This window comes from Melanotaenia boesemani, chromosome 5 (assembly GCF_017639745.1).
Source record: "Melanotaenia boesemani isolate fMelBoe1 chromosome 5, fMelBoe1.pri, whole genome shotgun sequence".
Lineage (NCBI taxonomy): Eukaryota > Metazoa > Chordata > Actinopteri > Atheriniformes > Melanotaeniidae > Melanotaenia > Melanotaenia boesemani.
The window spans coordinates 26,252,852-26,271,817 of NC_055686.1; the positions used below are offsets into that span (position 1 = coordinate 26,252,852).

At 37.7% G+C, this 18,966-nt stretch overlaps 1 protein-coding gene and 1 long non-coding RNA gene across 2 annotated transcripts in view; both read right to left on the bottom strand.

The window, feature by feature from the left end:
- Positions 1-350: 350 nt before the first annotated feature.
- The window catches only part of LOC121640055 (low affinity immunoglobulin gamma Fc region receptor II-like), a 201,463-nt gene continuing 182,847 nt past the window's right edge, over positions 351-18,966 (bottom strand). Inside the window, exons 8-10 of the mRNA XM_041985738.1 lie at positions 1,287-1,352; positions 1,120-1,170; positions 351-714 (exon numbers count right to left, since the gene is read on the bottom strand). Coding sequence (XP_041841672.1) covers positions 707-714; positions 1,120-1,170; positions 1,287-1,352 — 125 coding nt within the window. The 3' untranslated portion in view covers positions 351-706. The remainder of the gene's footprint in view (positions 715-1,119; positions 1,171-1,286; positions 1,353-18,966) is intronic.
- LOC121640081 lies at positions 12,675-18,924 on the bottom strand. The gene is made up of 3 exons (XR_006010335.1): positions 18,809-18,924; positions 12,994-13,029; positions 12,675-12,816 (listed from the first exon to the last, which is right to left on the bottom strand). It is a non-coding gene; the product is annotated as an uncharacterized LOC121640081 (long non-coding RNA).

The window sequence follows — 18,966 nt, forward strand, 5'->3', positions numbered from 1 at the left end:
CTCAACAAAATTTTAACCAGAAAAAAGGCTAAATAATATCCACACAATAGCATTCTTAGCAATCTTGCTCATCACACTTTAAAGCGTACACCATCATTGTTCAATCCTTGAAAGACATTCAGGGAAACACACACACACAACATAACACCACCAACCTCTGACAGGGAGGAAAAACACCACATAACATCCAACATATGACTTGGTTATAGTACACTTGCATATTAAATAAGCAGAGTACTACATACTTACACAGCTGAGCACATTGAAATGTTATCAAAGCCAGTTAACTCTATTAAACCCATTTTAATACTGACAGTAAATATTTCAGTCATTTAATGTTTAACCTGTAAAATACAACAAGGTCAATTTGTTTTGCTTCAATCCATGGTCACATTATTAAAAATCTTTTCATAATTTTGTTTTAATCTGCTTTTATGTATTATGTTGCAGACGAGGTATAAGATGGACATGGCTGTTAAGCTTTGTACATGGTTTTAGTTTTCTTACGTTTTTGCTACAAAAAGCTTAAATGAGAACAAATAAATTCAGATCATGTAATATTTTAAAGAAATATGACACAAAACTGGACAAATGACTGTCTGATGGACGCTTGGACGTCTAGAACAGTTGCTAACATGTTTAAACAAGAATATTGTTTCTGCTTGTTGTCCACAAGTCTCTTCTTTTGGTGGTAATAATCTTCTTTTCATGGATCTAAAACACAGATAAAGAAAACATTTTAAAGGAATAAAGAAAATGAAAATGGACACATGGTGAGATTTTTAAGTTAAATGGTAAATATGATGTGATGACTGTTAAACTACGATGAGGGACAAAGAAACATCAGAAGCTGATTCATTCACAGTAAATGAACTAGTTGGTCAAATATCTCATCAAAGTTAAAGACAAAGAAAAAGTTTTATTTTAATATAAAACTACATTTTCCTTTGATAAATTTCATGTAAATATCTAAATCTAAAACAACTTTAAAATAGCCGTAGTAAGATTGAAGAGGTCCATAGTTACTTCTATAAAATGATGAAGAAACTTCATTATAAATATATAAATGCAGTTATTTTACTGCTACTCATCCAGAAGTTGTCATGTTTACATTAGTACCTGTTGCTGATTCAGGAGGCACATTAATGTAGTCAGAGCTCTCGTGTCTCCCTGTAACAATGATGGTTTCAGTGTATTCAGTAACACACACTTTATCTTTCAATTAGACTCTGATATTTGTAGTAACATAAACAAAAATGATTTTGTAAAATATTTTATGTACTTACTGCTCTTATCATGACCTTTAAGGTTAAGATGAGATGTGACGTTGATGTATTCATCTGCTGGTGCGTCTAAAATAAATATTTACATACATTTAGGGCGAGTCATGCTTCCCTACATTATATGGTCTTCTGACAGCTCCACATGAATCAGGTTTATACTGTACCACTTCCAGTGTTTCCACAACCTCTGACTGATTCGTAGGCAGCAGCATCACCTGCATGTCAGAGAAAATAAAGAAAATCAGATTTGTGACAAGTTATCACTTTATTACTGTTGTGAAATGCTAAATGAATAGTGATGTTTAATATGTTTAGTTTGCTGAGTATGAATTTGCCTGTATTTCATGATTAGTTGCTGTTAAAACTCTGACATGCATATGAATCGTTTAGTTTCTAAGAGCAATGACAGTGTTTTATTTTGAAGTGCTTTATTTTGAAGTAACAGGAAGTGCCTGTTTTAAAATGGACGGACAGCTTTGCCAAATTAGAGACTTCGTCGCTATGTTTAGCGGTTTTCAGACTTTTGTTTTAACAAAGCGACAAATCTAGCGACTTTTTCTGGTATTATTTGGAGACTTTTGGAGACTGATGTGAATGAACGTAGTTTATTCTTCTCAGTGAGGAGTGGGTGCTGCGCAGACTCCTTCCCCGTCCAAAAGCACCCAGAAGAGGCTTGGTCCTCACGCAGCAGCAGCTGCATTCAGAGCAGCAGATGTTCAATGTTTCACGATTAAACTGAAACGTTCAGTTTCTGCTGCTGGATGATCCGCGCTGGCTTACTGTCAGATAGTTCATTCATTTATTATCTACCACGTAGTCCGTTAAAGGTCGCTGGTAAGCTGGAGTCTATCCCAGCATCTTAGCAGGTGAGAGGCAGGGTACACCATGGACATGTCTCCAGTCCATCGCAAGGCCAACACAGAATGAGACAAACAGAGACGCCGGAGAACTTGTCTCTACAGAGAAAGGCCACCAGGTTTCAACCTCCCCCAGCCAAGGCTCCAACCAGCAACCTTCTTGCTGTGAGGCTGGGGTTAAACTAGATGTGATGCGTTTCTCATTCGTGTTAACTTCAACTTTAAAGTAAAAGTTTAATAACATCCGTATTGCCTGATTTATGAAGCTCCATCTACGTAACAATTACAAAGTGAGACATTATTTGTAGGACTGACCATGAAGGAGAGAGGAATAAACCTGAGTTTCATTCTCGTTGACTGACTGTTGTGTAGCAGAGACTCGGTCGATGTTCAGAATCTGATTAGACCTGAGAAATAAAAATAAATAATGTTCATTTAATAAGAATCATATCATGTAAACAGTTGTTATATTTAATGTGAGCCATGTACCAACCTGTTACAACATGCATCTGTAAAAAATAAAAAAGAGATGAAAATGAGTTCTTGTATAATTAATCTGTTTAACCATGTTAGAATAGTTAGTCATTTTCAGTAAATCAGTTTCTACCATTTTCAATAAGTGATAAAAGGTCTCACCTTTTTTTCTGCAGCAACACAACAGCAGCACAAAGACAATGTGCTGCTGTTGTGTTGTGTTCGTATGGGGTGGTATTTTTAATGTGCTCTTGATTTCTTACACAAGTCTGATGAATAATGGTGAAAGTGTGGTGTCTAATTATTAGCATCATGTAGGCAGTATCATCATGTTTAGATGTACTAAGCACATTTAGGAATTAGGGTTTGTTTCTGTAAGTATCATATGGATCCAGCAAACTCCACAACCTTTAGAGTAGGCAGTACCACATGAACTTGGTCAACTCAATGAACCCTATAGGGTACAGCATCACATGATTTCATATACAAGTCTCAGGGCTTCCACATGTTAGCTTAGGACTGTTCTTTGTCTGGGAACCTATATAAGGCCAGTGGTACCCATAGTCCAGGGGATTTCTCTACAACTGGCCCAGAGACCTCACAGATGCTGCAGATCTGTTTAAGATGTCAATTATCAGGTCCAGGTGATTTACTCTTGGATTGTTGGATAATTCTTTTTTTTTTTTTTTTTTTTTTATCAACCTGTCCAACATCTTAGCAAGTCGAATGATAGTCTGGCTGCTGTGTTGTGTCTAACAAATTTGCTATTCCAAGGGGAACATTATGGGTTAAGGCTCGTCTTGATAATCTGATGAATTTATTTATTTATTTTCTTTGAATTTTGGAATCTATCTAATCTTGTTGGACCTGATAGGAGGGGACAGAAAAAGGATGAAGACAGCAAAAAGGAAAGCAGAAAAAAGAAAGAGCAGAAAAAAAAAAAAAACACAACAGATAGAAGAAACGGCCCCTCAATCCAAACTATGCCCAGACAACAAACTGCTACACTTTTACATAAACACACCAGAAAATTTCCTACTGCTTCTACAAAAAACAGAGCTGCCAGTAAACAAAGTTTCTAAATAATAACCAGATTAAAAACATATCAAAAGATGCCTGGGAAAAGGATCTTGGTGTTGCTTTGTCCAATGTGGAGTGGCAGTCCTGTTTAACTCGTATACACACATCCTCTTTATGTATTCGCCATGGTTTGATCCAGTTTAAAGTGTTGCACCGGCTTCACTACTCTACGGAAAGACTGTCTAAAATTTTTCCAGGTGTAGATCCAGCTTGCCCCAGGTGCAGTCATAGCCCAGCCACAGTAGGTCATATGTTTTGGATCTGTCCCCGTCTTGACAACTATTGGGGACGTATTTTTGAAGTATTGTCTCGTATAAGTCGACAAGACTTGCCCCCTGATTTCCGTATAAGCATCTTCAGTGCTGTGTCACCAACTTTCAAAATGAATAGTTTCCAGACTAATGCTGTTGCATTTGCCTCATTGCTAGCCCGTAGACTCATTCTTTTCCAGTGGAAGTCAGATAAACATCCGTCATTTTCACAGTGGTTAAAGGAAGTGCTTGCTTTCTTGCCTTAGTTAGATATCGAGTGATGGCATCACAACAGAAATTTTCTATAACCTGGAATTCTTTTATGGAGTTTGTAAAGTTTTTCCCTTTTGATGCTTAATATATGGCCAACTACGTGGTTATATGCACTAGATGTTTGACCTGTCTGTTTTTTTTTTTGTTTATTTGTTTGTTTGTTTGTTTTTGTTTTTATTGTCTTGTAAGAGCCAGGGGTGGGGTTATTTTGTTTCTATTCTTTGTATATTGTTGAATTATATATTGTGAAATTCAAAAATAAAGTTTAAAAAAAAAAAAAAAAACATATCACAAACATACCACAACAAGTACCAGATACACTCACAGAAAACAAAAAACAAAAGGATCTCTTAGTGTATAAACCCACTGGACAACTTAATAACACGGGACACAGGCCCTGGCAGGCCAAGATCAGCAGCCGCCAACACCGCCAGACGTGGGGGACGTCCCTGGCAGACCAGAGGACAGCAAGCCCCAAATCTGCCCCCCCATCACATCCCACCCAGATGCGGCAGACTGGGCATCCCGAATCATTTAGTTTCTTAGAGCAATTGCAGTGCTTTATTTTGAAGTGCTTTATTTTGAAGTAACAGGAAGTGACTGTTTTAAAATGGAAGAAGGGCAAATTGTTCTGAGATAAACTAGATTAGACTAGAGTAGAGAAATTTGAAGTAAAAGGTTAATAACATCCGCATTATCTGATTTTTGAAGCTCCAGCTATGTAACAATTAGAAACTGAGACATTATTTGTAGGACTGACCATGAAGGAGAGAGGAATAAACCTGAGTTTCATTCTCGTTGACTGATTGTTGTGTAGCAGAGACTCTGCCGATGTTTAGAATCTGATTCAACCTGAAAAATTAAAATAATGTTCATTTAATGAGAATCATATCATGTAAACGGTTGTTATCTTTCTAATTTAATATGAGTCGTGTACCAACCTGTTACAACATGGATCTGTAAAAAATAAACAAAAGAGATGGAAAATGGATTCTTGTATAATTAATTTGTTTAACCAAGTTAGAATTGTTAATCATTTTCAGTAAATCAGTTTCTGTCATTTCAATAAGTGACAAAAAGGTCTCACCTTTTATTTTTCTGTAGCAACACAACAGCAGCACAAAGAGAAGCAGAAAAATCCCACAAACCAGTCCGATGAAGAACGGCACCAAAAATGACCAACTTTCACATCTAAAACCTGAAATTATAAATCACATGTCAAAATCTTTATTCATTTATTTATCTTTATTTTTCCCACTGAGAAAAAAATAAGGACAACTGGTACAGCTGAAGATGAACAAAACCATTTTATATGATAATGAATAAAATATAAACTATAAACAAATTATACTTTTTTCTACAGATTAAAATAAGAGATAAAACATTCAAAGATTATTTATTGTTGTGTTTTAGAGCAAATCATTGAAACCCACGAGTTTCCTCGATGGTGACGTCATGGCTGTCTTCTGTGTAGAAAACTGGTTCTCCTCTTCCTCCTCTGCAGCGGTACAGACCTCCCTGTGAGACTCTGATGACTCCACCTGGTTCATTGTTATTTCTGAGCTGAGCTGCAGGATAGACTGACCCATCTCTGAACCAGTTAAACTTCCAGTCAGCAGAGTGGTTCACAGAGCAGGTCAGTGTTACATTGCCCCCTGCTGGTAGGAATGAACTCTCTGCTGCCAGTCTGGCTCTGGGTTTACTGGCTGGTGAGTTTAAAGGAAAAATAAAACCAACATATTATTAAAATGTGACTCATTTCAAAAATGAATTACATAAAATCATATTTTATACATTTATCAAATCATCATTTGGTTAAATTGACAGTCCTCACAATGATAGACTACAGTGATGTCGTTTATAGAGCTGCCTCTAAACACTCCTCTATTAACTGGACACCATTTATAAAGCTGCCATTTGCTTTATTACCAGATCCTCCTTTAACACACCACTACAGCTTGTGTTCCCTGGTCAGTTAGCCCTCTCTTCACTCTCTTAGATAAACACATTGGTATCTGTTGATTTCTAAAACCATAATTAGAAAAACACTGTTGCATCTTCACTCATTAGTCAGAAAAATCCAGGACTCAGATTTATGACTTTTTTTTCAGCTCTACAGATCAAGAAGGTCAACCCTCCAAACCTGGACTCGGAGTACTTTGTTTAAGTTATATCAAAGATCTGGGAAATTTCTGAACTTTAATCTTCTGCAACACAAATCTGCCTTTTTAATTAATGAACTAAATGTTTTATGATTCCCAGATGGTACTCATCCGGTACGTTGTCCACTGATAAGCAACCCCCTTTTTCAGGCAATCTTAACTGGAAGCAGGACATCTGGAAACACCCAAAGAAGTGGTTTTCTTACATTCCAAAGGGGTAAAATTTTCTCTGTGTCACACCGCGTAAAGGAATCTCTTTGAGTAACAGATTAAACTCATGATTTTAAAAAGATTTTAAAAGGTTAATTTAAATATATATATATATATATATATTCATGTGTTTCATTCTGATACCATGCACATGCATATAATCATTATAATTTTTTGTACATGGTTTAATCAACAAGCTTGATTAATTTGTGATCTGAAACTTTATCAACATTAGTTTGTTTGAGATATAACCTTCTTACTATTTTATTGTCTTTTCAATGATTCACTGATGATTTTAATGATGTTTCATTTAAGGCTTTAAAAACGTGGACATACAGACAAAATGTTTAATTTGATACTTTTTACAAAATGATCAGACCAGCCCTTTGTATCTGATCTGATCCAAAACCAGCCCACAAGACCGTTGATTGGTTGAAAAGGATTTCAGACCAAAACCCTTGGGCGTTTCCACACTAACACTTCTGAACTCAGAACAAAGAGTTTTAGTCTGTCTTCAACCTCCCCTGGAGTTTTACATCCTTGTCAGACATGGCTCTTTTCCAGAGTCACTTAGATTTCTCTCAGAGGTCCTAGAGACATGGATTTCTTAGGACACTTCGTCTGAACGCACAAGAGAGAGAGAGAGAGATGATGCTGGAAAATTAAGTTTGCCGTGATGTGAAGAACATCACTACAGATAATAAGTTTGTGCCCTGCATTCAAGATGCAAGATTGATTTTCTTCCTTTTTTGACTGATTAACTCCGTTTAGTTTATTCCTTTTCAGCTGATACTTCTCTTTTCTTTAGTTATGATTTTATCTTTTGGACTTTTAATATTAACCCTAGATTTTTAAAATTTTGATAACTGGTTATCACAGGCTGACAAAAGCTTCAGAACCAGTTCTACAGAGTTTCTTTTGGAACTGATCCAAAGCTGGACTTTTCTCTCCTACCTACCACTGCAAACCATTCACTGTCCATCATCGATACCACCAGCCGAGCCGTGGTACCAGACCGTACCAGCAGACAGAGCCTTCGGACTCACGCCTATGAACCATCACATGGGACAAGCCTCCTTCCTCCCTGGAAGCTGCGAGTCGGGGCTACCACCTACTCAGGCCTCCCCTGGAGCTGAGAATCACCACAACGGTCGTTAGTCAGACAGAACTGGACTAGTGCTGCCGGGTCTTCCTCTGCTTGTCTGCCAAGGAATGGTTGGTTGTCTGACAGTGACCTTAGCAGTTCTACATCTTAGTTAAACTTCCAGCTTTAAACAGATCAGATTCAGTTTTCCCTCTTTTCCTTTTAGGATTCAGAGATCATTTTTTATTCTCCCAGTTTTCTTAAGCATTAGTTGAATTAACACCACAGGTTAATTAAGTTTTCTTTCATTTCTTGCATACATTTCATTAATTCTGACACATTACATTGAAATTCTGGTTTGAACACCATATTCTGCATTTTACAATGTTTGATTCATTTTCCCATGCGGAGTCCTTTGTAATTATTTCCTTTTCATTTAAGCATCATTAAACTAGTAATAAATATTTCATTTTTATCCAAACTGTTCAGGTTATTGGAAACTCCTCCTTTGAACCATGTTATGGGTCCCTTCGACTAAAGAATTCATGTCGTTAGCGTCCTGAGACTGATCAATTGATAACTGACTGATCTGACTAGCTTGAATTAATTAATTTATTAAAATAATTAATCTAGTACTCTAATGGTGTCCACACAGTCATTAGATTAGTATTAAGAGTTATCTGTGCGGTGGTGCCCGAGGTATAATCAATATTTTAACTAATAATGTATAATTTTATGAAATAATTCAAATTAATAATTTTATTTAAATTTTATTAAATTTCTTTAATGTTTAATGACACTAAATCGCTACACCACTATCATCTTTTAAAAACTTGCTAATGGAAGCGGTCCAGGATTTTTACACTTGTCATCTACTTTTGTTTTTATTTTCCATGTGCTACCTCTTGCCCCCACATCTTACTTCACCATAGACTGTGTATGACAACAGGTTTCACTATGGAGTATCTCGACTGAACGCTCTTGAGGAGTGATCTCTCTCATGTCATATTTGACAGCAGCATGTTGCAGCACGAGATCGTGGTGAAACACTAACCTGTGCGAGCCGATACGCTGCATTTGTTTGCAGGGCTACTGTCACGCATCGGCCGTGAGACTCACGCATTTGAGTTGCTTCTTATGCTCTCACGCTAAACCTCCGATTTCTCACGCTGGAATACACATCAAGAGCAATGCCGGCTAATGGAGAGGTTCTAGAGGATCCCAGTGGGCCGCATTACTTTTGGGCCGGTGTCCCGGCGTATATGTCAAAAAGACGCAGCGTTGCGTCGCAGCAGCGTTGCGTCGCAGCAGCGTTGCGTCGCAGCAGCGTTTCACTCACTGCTCATAGATTGGACTGACACGCAGTGATGAGGGAGATATTTCAGCTGTTTTCCCTGTTTGAGCCCCATGTTTAATATTTTTTAATATATTTATTGTTTTTGTTTGATTTAAAATTGCTTCCAGTTCCAGTGTAAAATGTTCTTTAGTGACTACTGATGACGTATGTGATTGTTGAAGGGGTGTCCCAATCCATAGGGGTTAACTTTCATCCCTACCCCTTCTAGCTCCTTTTTTAAGAGGTAAGTGGTAAGGGGTAGGGGAAGGAGAAGGGGTAACAAAGAGAAATGGGATTGGGCCTAAATCTTTTCTGACATATTGTCATATTTAAAATGATCTGAGAGATGGAACTGACTAATTATGTCTCCTCTTGTTGCTGTAATAAACCTTCTGCTTACATGTCTGTATGTTAAATAAAAATTAGTGCGGTCAAAAATAACGTATTAACAGTGGTAACAAATTTATGTAATTAAGTGCATTAATATTTTTAACATAATTAACGCTTGTGCAGCATGACATGCCCCATACATCCATCATCTCTCTGTTATGAATGTGGGACGTGGAGAGGCAAGATAGAAATGATGAGCTACACTTTCACTTTCCTCTCATTCTTTTTAAACTTATCCTGCATTTTGCAGCAACGTTTCTGCTCTAGAGGATCTCTGGTCATCAGTTTGTGCAGCAGCTGCTTCTTTCCTTTCCTCTCATGTTGTTCCATGAATCATGACGACTGTCTGTGATCAGCTGATCGGCTTTTGTTGTGTTTGTTTATGTTTCAGCTGAGAAGGAGGAAACTAGCGGTTCATGGTTCACACGTCACATATTTACCCCAAAAGTTTTGTTTTTGGCAGGACCTTCTCTAACACAGTAGTTTGCTGGTGGTAGACATGGTTTATACTCCAGCTATGAAGGGGCGGGTCTAGAAAAGTTCTGATGGGGGGTCAGGCAGGAGTGCTGACCAGGAAAAGGGGCACAAATGGGACCTTTTTTTTAGGTCTAGATTTTATGAAATATTGAAGTGATTATTACAACTAAAGTGATCATGTAATGTAAAAAAGTGAAGAATAAGTTGAAAAACAAACAGCCAGTGATGTATTTTATCAGCAGGTGTTTACTTTGGGTGATGCTGCTGCACAAACACTCACACTTCAATTATAAAAGGAAAAATGTGTTTTTATCCAGATCATCAGTTTTATCAGAGTTTCTTCATCAATGTTGGCTGTTTAACTTCAGTCGTCACATCTGCTGCTTTTATTACAGAATTTATCACCATGGAGACGGTTGGTGAGATGATGATATATGAATTCTGAATTATTATCTACAACATGGTAGAGATGGTTTAGAACAACATCTAGAAGAACATTACATGCTGCATTTACTGACCATTGGACATCTGATGTTTACCCAAGGGAAGGTCAGTTAACAGTAAATATTTGTAGCATTGTTTCGTTCTGTTGATACAATACAGTAAAAACGGGTAAATTTCAGGTTTAGTCACAAATGGTGATAAATCATGATTAATTTGAAAGCTGTGATTAATCTGATTAAAAATTTTAATCATTTGAGAGCCCTAATAAAATCTAAATGTAGACAAACTGAATCTGATTCCAGGTCACATTCAGCTGAAACTGATGTTGGACAAAACAAAAAAAAAAAACCTTTAAAGATCAGATTCACATTTAAGTAAAAATAATAAAACAGCTTCCTAATTGGTTTCAGCTTTGTCAAATAAATCCTGCAATTTTTACCTAAAACAGGTTTTTATAGATAAAAACTTGTTGTGGACCAACTATTTTACTGGACGACTTTTACTGGAGCCTTGCTGGTGAAACAGGAGCGTTTTTGTTGCAGCATCATCTGCTACTGGAGCACAGCATGGCTTCATAGATAAACTGTGTTTGCGACTACTCTGAAACAAGTGTTAGCTGAATCTAGAGTTATGATTGTAGCCTGGAAAGGTTTACATCGTTCAGATCTCAAGACTCTCAGCTTTCCAGTGGCGTATAACATGTGAAGCTACTTGGAAGATAGACTGAGTAAAATACATATTTATTGTCATGTCCCGTCCACGGGACGTCTGGTACCAGCGGGTTAAAAAGTGAAGACGTAAACTTTGTATCTACAATCGTGATTTTAGTCTGGAAAAAGTTTCCTTTCTTTCATCACTTGAGACACTTTTGTCTCATTTACTGCTGTTTGTTTGATGTGTTGGAAATATATTTGATACCATTTAATCTGATAATTTACCGTTAACTCATGGCATTTAGTGGAACAAAGAAAATGTAAAAATAACTGATTTAAAATGGAGAATTTTGCGTGTGTGTTAAGTTATTAGACAATTATTGTGATTTTACTTCTACTGAGGAGGTGCTGATATGATTTATACTAATTAATATTGCAGCATGAAGCTGTGCTGAAGAAGAAGGTTACATATTCACCTGATGATTCATTATTTCAGGAATCAGAGAGATTGTCTACAAAGAAGATTTACTGCTGTTTGGACAGAAGTGCTGGCTGCTCATACGGATTGTAGTAATTATTTAATTGTCATGGTTCATGTTTCTTCCAGGTCTCTAGTGATTGCTTCCTTAATCAGGTTCATTTGTTCCACCTGGGCTTCCCTGATTGCTCCCTATCCTCACCTGTGCTCAGCTTTACTTAAACTCTCTCCAGTCTCTCCTTCCCTGCAGGTTATCGACAGCCTTGTGTCAAATTGAGGTCCTTTGTTTCTTTTCTATGTGACAGTTTGCTTGTTAATCTGGACAGAACACACAGCAAACATGACTGACCTGATACTGACAGTCTGATGGCTTCACTCCACTTTGTTGAAGAATATGAGTCATCTCTGCGTTTACACTGACACTGGTAGTCTCCACTGCTGAGCTCAGAAACAGTGAAAGTAAACTGTTTACTGGAAATCTGCGGTATAATTGACCCAAGATGTCTCCATACACACATCCACTCAGTGGTTTCTGCTCCCTGGATCTCACATGTCAGAGTGATTTTCTCTCCACTGAAAATCTGAGGCCAGTCAGGTTGTCGTGTTACAACAACCTGGTTGGAAACTGTTTCCATAGATATGAACAGAAAAACACAAACAGAAATGTCATCAGAAAATGTTACATGTAACTTTCATATAAAATAATTTGTTTTTATATAAAATAATTGCTCACAGTTTATATTAATACTGGCTTCATTACTAATATCAGAGTAATAGGCTGGATCTCCTCTCTCTCCTCTACACCTGTAGATTCCTCCCTGTGACACACTGATGGTTCTGTTTTGTTCATCATTAGTTTTAAGGTGATATTCAGAAGTGTGTGAGGTTCGTCTGAACCACTGGTATTTCCATCCAGCAGAGTTGTCCACAGAGCAGCTCAGTGTCACGCTGCCTCCTACTGATATGGTTGTTGTTCCTGCTGTCACTTCTGCTCTGGGTTTATCTGTTTTATCATCCAAAAACACAAACAATAATAAACAGCTTAAAAAATGTTAGTCACAGTCAAATTAGTCATGTTGAAAGAACAGAGGACTTACCCTGAACATTTAAAAAGATCTTATTACTGCACTTTGAATCATTTGAAGTCTTCAGACGACCACAGCACTGGTATTCACCTTTATAACTTAAATGTAAAAGTGTTAATTCATAGAGTGGATGTGAGTTGTAGGGAATGAATTCTTGACCATCCTTGAGGATTTTGTATTCCAAGTCAGTGTTTGTTCCTTCCTTCATGTCACATATGAAGGTAACAGACTCTCCAGTATAAAAAGTCGACCAGTTAGGATCAATGGTCAGAACAGCTCCTAGAAAACAACAACAAATGTTTAACACCTGCGTACACTTTGCCAGCCGACACACTGTGTAGATATATACAATGAAATTATCTGATAATCCACAAAAAAGTCAGCTTGTGTCTAACAGTGAGGCAACAGGCTGAGATTCATTTACAAAGAAATAACTGAAAAACTAAAGTGTGTCACCTTGAGTGTGTCCAGTGCAGAGGAGTGTATACAGCCCTTCAATCCAGGTAGAAACAACAGAAATGAACAAAGGATCAACATTTGCAACCAGAGTTGTTTAAAGTACAACATAAGCACAAATAATGGTAAAAAACATAAATTCTAACTCAGATATTTAACTTAAATTACAAAATCCCATCTACAAAACACCCAAATTCTTCATTCAGATTCTCAGACACTGGTGAAAATGACTGATAGCTAATTTCATCTGATCCAGTTTCCTTAATATCCATGATTTAAACAGAAGAAGTCCTCATGTCATATTTACAGAATAAATCCAGCACACAGAATAAAATGAGTCTCATCCTCTCAACTAATCCTCACACTTCTGACAAATTCCTTTTACAAAGACAGAAAAATGAAAGTAAACCATGAGAGAAGTCAAGACCAGCAGAGAAACCAAAGTTAAAACATGAGTAGTGTAAATAATAAATGTGGGATTTTTCTAACTTCTCTCTTTGTTAACTTGCTTTAACACAAAGCTTCCTTCCTTTAAACACAGCATGGTTTAGTGTGTGTCTACACTTCCTGTCCTGCTGATCCTGAAACATGTTGGATTCTTATTTAAAGGTTTCTACGTGATCTCATATAGATAGTATATCTTAAACAACATCATAACAACCACATGCACAAAATACAGAAAAACACAAATCACTATATAGAAAAATAAATAAGTCAGTAAATGTGTAAAATGATGATTCATGATGTGACATTGTGGATGTCTGAAGAGCTTCTGTCTGTCACTGTTTCCTGACTGCAACATGAAACTCTTTTCTTTTTCAATATGCTCATTACCTCAGTCAGATGATGGTTCTTATTATCCCTGAGATGACTAAATGTGAGTTCATCCACCAACATGTAAAAATACAAGAACAACTTCCTTCAGTTTGAAGGTTTTGTTAGAGAACATAAGAAAAGTTTTGGTCCTTACTGTGGGCCTGTACAACTACAGAGTAGAACTGGTGTGTTCGTGATTTAATGATGAAACTTCAAGATCAGCTCAGATATTTACATCAAGATGCTGGTTCGCTGTTACTAGGATTTATCACCATGGCAACTAATACTAACACAAATTAAGAAATAAACACATGGAAACAATTTAGTTAATTAATATTAAAAAATAGGAACTTATTAAAGCTCCAACATTTAAAAAACCAAATTGATCTGAATTCATAATGTATCTTAATCTTTAAAAAACTGTGTGCTTCATTTTTTATTTGCACATTTTACAAAAATATCACACACCAGCACACATGTACAAAGGTAAATAAAAATAGTTTTTTTTCTGCTAAAACTAATTTTATATAAGAATAAAATTATCATAAATATAGATAAACATAGAACAATACATATTAAGAAAGAAACATGACCTCTAACCAGGTGAAATTAATATAAATGGAGGATTGATCATATCATATTAAATAATGATGCATATTTCCAGTTCTGCTGCATTCACATATCTGCATACATTAAATCAGTGTTTCTCAATCCAGGTCCTCATGGCTCATGTCTGCCATGTTTCTACTCCAACACACAAATTCAGATTAATGAGCTTTACAAGTTCTTTTAAATCCTGTTAACGATCCATTCATTTCATGCAGGTGTGTTGACATAGGGTAACCTCTAAAACATGCAGGGCATGGATTGAGAAACGCTGCATTAAAGTGTAACTAACTAATATGTTACCAAGTGCCTAAAAGATGTGAAATGAGCAGCTTGAGCTTAAATAAAGAGGATAAATGAAATGTTGCATCATAAACACAGAAGCTACTGAACATGTCTGATATTTGATAACAGAGTTACATACAGTAGTTTCATACAATGATTGTCTTTGCTTTGCTGCTGCAGCTCGAAGAACTACAGAAAGAACAAAAAACTGAGGTTAATAAATAAATAAAACAGTATTGCAGTTAGATTTTGTCATTTTAATCTCTGCCACATGAATTTTGAGGTTTGTTTTGAAAAACCAGCATAATAAAAGTCAAATAATCAGACTTCACTCATATTTATTTATATTTGCAGAAAATATTATTATTAGTTATTACTGGAAAAGTCTCCCAAAAATATGTTGTTAAAATATTGTGTTGGCATTTATTCTCCAGTAAATTGAAATGTCCTCCAACCAGAAGGTAGGTGGATCGATTCCAGTCTTCCACTGACTACATGTGGAAGTGTCCTTGGGCCAGACACTTAACCCCACGTTCCCTCCTGATGTGCCTATCGAGGTGTGAATGTGTGTGTGAATTGATGAATGTGATATGTAGTGTAAAGTGCTTTGAGGGGTCAAACTGACTGGAAAAGTGCTATATAAGTACAAGTCCATTTACCATTTACCATAACTATCACAAACACCACTGTTAGCTCCCTCGGAAGATACACAGGCATGCATTTAACCATTACAAACTCCATGTACGTGGAGCATTGACTGTCCACTGTCACTGTGTCAGTACACCAGCTGTTGTTTATGTACAGTCAGCAAGAGATCAGGGCCTCCTTACATTGTGGCAATGTAGTGGAGAATGACACATGCCACAATAATGCCACATGCCCTGTCTGGGGTGACTCTGAGCCTACGAAGGTACTGGAAGCAGGCCTTAAGCATCCCAATAGTTACCCTGGTTTGAGTCCTGCAGTGAGCTAAGTTGTAACAATGCTGCAGGCCGGGCTCAGAATCAAGGTAAGGGGTCAGCAAATAAGACTGGCAGGGGTATCCTCTGTCACCTAGCAGGAACCATCAAACTCTCCTATAATACAGGATAAAATATAACATGTTTTAGCAGTGATAGGTCAAATAAAATATTGATTTTAATGTACATAACTTACCACGGACAAATCTAGCACTCAGTTTACACTCACGAAAGACTCGAGAGTTGTGCACAGACCCAGGCCACTTTGCTTCCACTTTACTGATGATGTGGGCTGCATCACATATGATATTCAAAGTACAGAACAGTAAGCTGCAGTAGCTGTAACTGACTTTGGAACACCACAAAAGTGTAGAGCAAACGTTTCAGTGCATACGACTGACAGTTCTCACAGCCCAACAGATTGTTGCTTTTCAAATATGCTCAGCGTCACTGATGTTATAAAGAAAACTCCCGGTGGCAAAAAAATGAAGTGCAGCTGAAAGAACTTGCTCCGAACTGAGAGCATGTCCACGATGTGTCATATGAAAATATGAGGACTGAGAATATTGTTCAGATACATGATTGATTGTGCAGAAAAACGTTGATGCTCAAACAAATAATCACAAGGGAACGATAAAAGAGCCAAGTGGGATCTGATCACTCTTTCCTGACATAGATATCTGTGGAGTAACTGTGCTTTGATGTCAACTGGCTCTTCAACAAAATGGACATGCCTTGTCTGATACTCCCTTCAGTCTGCAGGCTGCAGTTAAAGAGGAGAAGAAACTCAGGATTAGTTGAAGAAAACCTGCCAGCGAGCAGGTTAGCTTCACGGAGTCTGTTGCCAAAGTAACTGACTCAGAGTTTGTTAGGGTTCCTGTATGTCTCCCCTGTGTGTGTGTTCTCGGATTGCCCTGGTGTATGCGTTTGCCTCCCTCTGTCTGTTTTGTGTGTCATGTCTGTTCCTGGCCAGGAGGGTTACAAGAATATTCCAAGGCAGCAATCCCCTCACCTGGGCTGATCTCCACACCAGGATCTCATCCATCAATCAAGCCACCACAGTACTTAAACACCGGATCATTCTACATTCCTCGCTGGATCGTCCAGTTACCCATCTGGTATATCGTGGCCTCTCAAATGTCGTTAGTTATAACTAACAACATCTGTCTTATGCTTAGGCTCTTGGTGCTACGGATCCTGCCAGCCCTGTCTGCCTCGCCAACTTCTTGAATTGTTTTCCCAGCTTTGATCCGCTCACTCATCTCCAGCTCCTACCGGCTCCACGCCACACTCTATCTGCCCGCCCGTTCTGTCTGGTCAGCTGCGAACCACTGCGGTCACCGGATCCTGAAATTGGATTAGACTGTTTCCATATTCATCTCGAACTTTCCTTAAAAACTCTTTTCTATTTGATTCATCCTCTGCCTTCTGGTTGGTCTGTGTCTGCACATTGGGGTTAAAAAACCATATCTGTTTGACTCGTCGTAACAGAGTTACACTGAACTCGCTTTATGAAACCGAAAACCCAGATTCCCATAACTCAGAATTAGCCAACTCAGAGTTTTTACTAAACTCGCTTCCTGAAAAGGGGCCCAGGTGTGATAGGGAAGTAAATCTCAAACACACATACACACACAAACACACACACACACACACACACACACACACACACACACAAACACACACATGAAAATGTTTTACGAAACAAAACAGGAAACAAGATAAACAGAGACTCCATGAAATCTGAACACCCAGGAACATGTAAAAGACAAGCCCAATACTCATATTTCATACAAACATAAGGTCAAAAATTAAGAGATTTTGTGTTGCTCACACAAATAAACACAAAACTAGAAATAATTTTACAAGAATATAGTGGATCTGATGGCTGCACAAAACTGAGAGACACAGCTCCTATAATAACAAGAATGAAGGAAGTTTGAATTAGATAATGACGTAATGTATGTTTGTTAGATCCCTGATCTAAAACCTGCATGACACTCGTGATGCCTGGAGATCCTGAGCTGGTGGTCCCTGTGCATCAAATTCTCTGGTCTGCTTGTGCTTTGTGTGAATTCATATCCCATTTTCTACCACAAAGTGGCGACACTAGACCATGATGTTTAAGACAACTGAGGTTCTGCTGGCTCTAAATTTGCACCGTGTTTCAGTGTTGGATGACAAAAATATGTGAAGGTGCTATGACTGTAAGAGGCTACTTAAATATATTATTCAATACTATTTAAATATAAAGAAAATAATTTTCATGAGATTACATTTTAAATACCACAATTTATAGCCGACTGGACTTTTCTCAGTTGTGTTTTTGTTCAGAATCTCTCCACATGATCACCAACTCCTTTGACTGTAAGTTTTAAATCTTCCCTTTCAGTTTGTCTAAAGAATTAGACTGAATATCATTAACTGGTCTTCACTTCAGCGTCTATACTGATGGCAGAAACTCATCAGAAAGATTTCTGCATACTGTCTGAAATAGTTTTTTTACGGAAGCCGAGAGCAATAAGTGTTGAGCCGAAAATCGCTCCCTTGCTGTGAAAAACACCCTCACATGTAGCACAGTTGAAGATTGAAGCAACTCGCATGTGGACGGCATGTAAAGCCTCGTTTCAACTGAGGAGTTTGGTTCGGTTTGGTTGGTGGTCCGGTACGCTGTTTTGTGTGTTTCCATTATAAAAGGGGCCCATACAACCGAACCACAAGACACCATTCATGGATCACTTTCAGTTGTAGGTCCATAAGGGTCCATATCCTGGAAGACCCATCTGCCAGAATATGGACCTCCTCAGTAAATTGGAACCTATTGGACCCAGCAATTTTTTACTTTTTGGGAATAGAGTCAGACCGTGATTATTGATTGATGTTGTGAATTTGGTGGCTGTAAGTCATCTGGAGTCAAAAATGGAAGGGGCTGAATATTCTGGCAGAGGGGTCTGCCAGAATATGTACCCCCCCCCCAAGTAAATTGAATGTTTTACTTATGAGAGTCAACAATCTGATTAGCAAGAAACACACAGCTCTGTTCTTCTCAGGCTCTCAGAGAAACACATTAAACCAATGATACACAGTCATTCTCACTATATAGAAATATTTTCTATAATCTGCAGACAGAAAGTCAGTAATGTACTTACAGAATAACCCCAGCACACAGAGAAAAGAGTGATCCATCATCACATCCAGTCCTGCTGCACAGCCAGTCAGAAAATCTTCTAATGTGCATCAACAGTAATGATGAAGGAGACGTTACATCTGACATGCATGTGAGACTAATGTCTTTCTAACGTCTTGT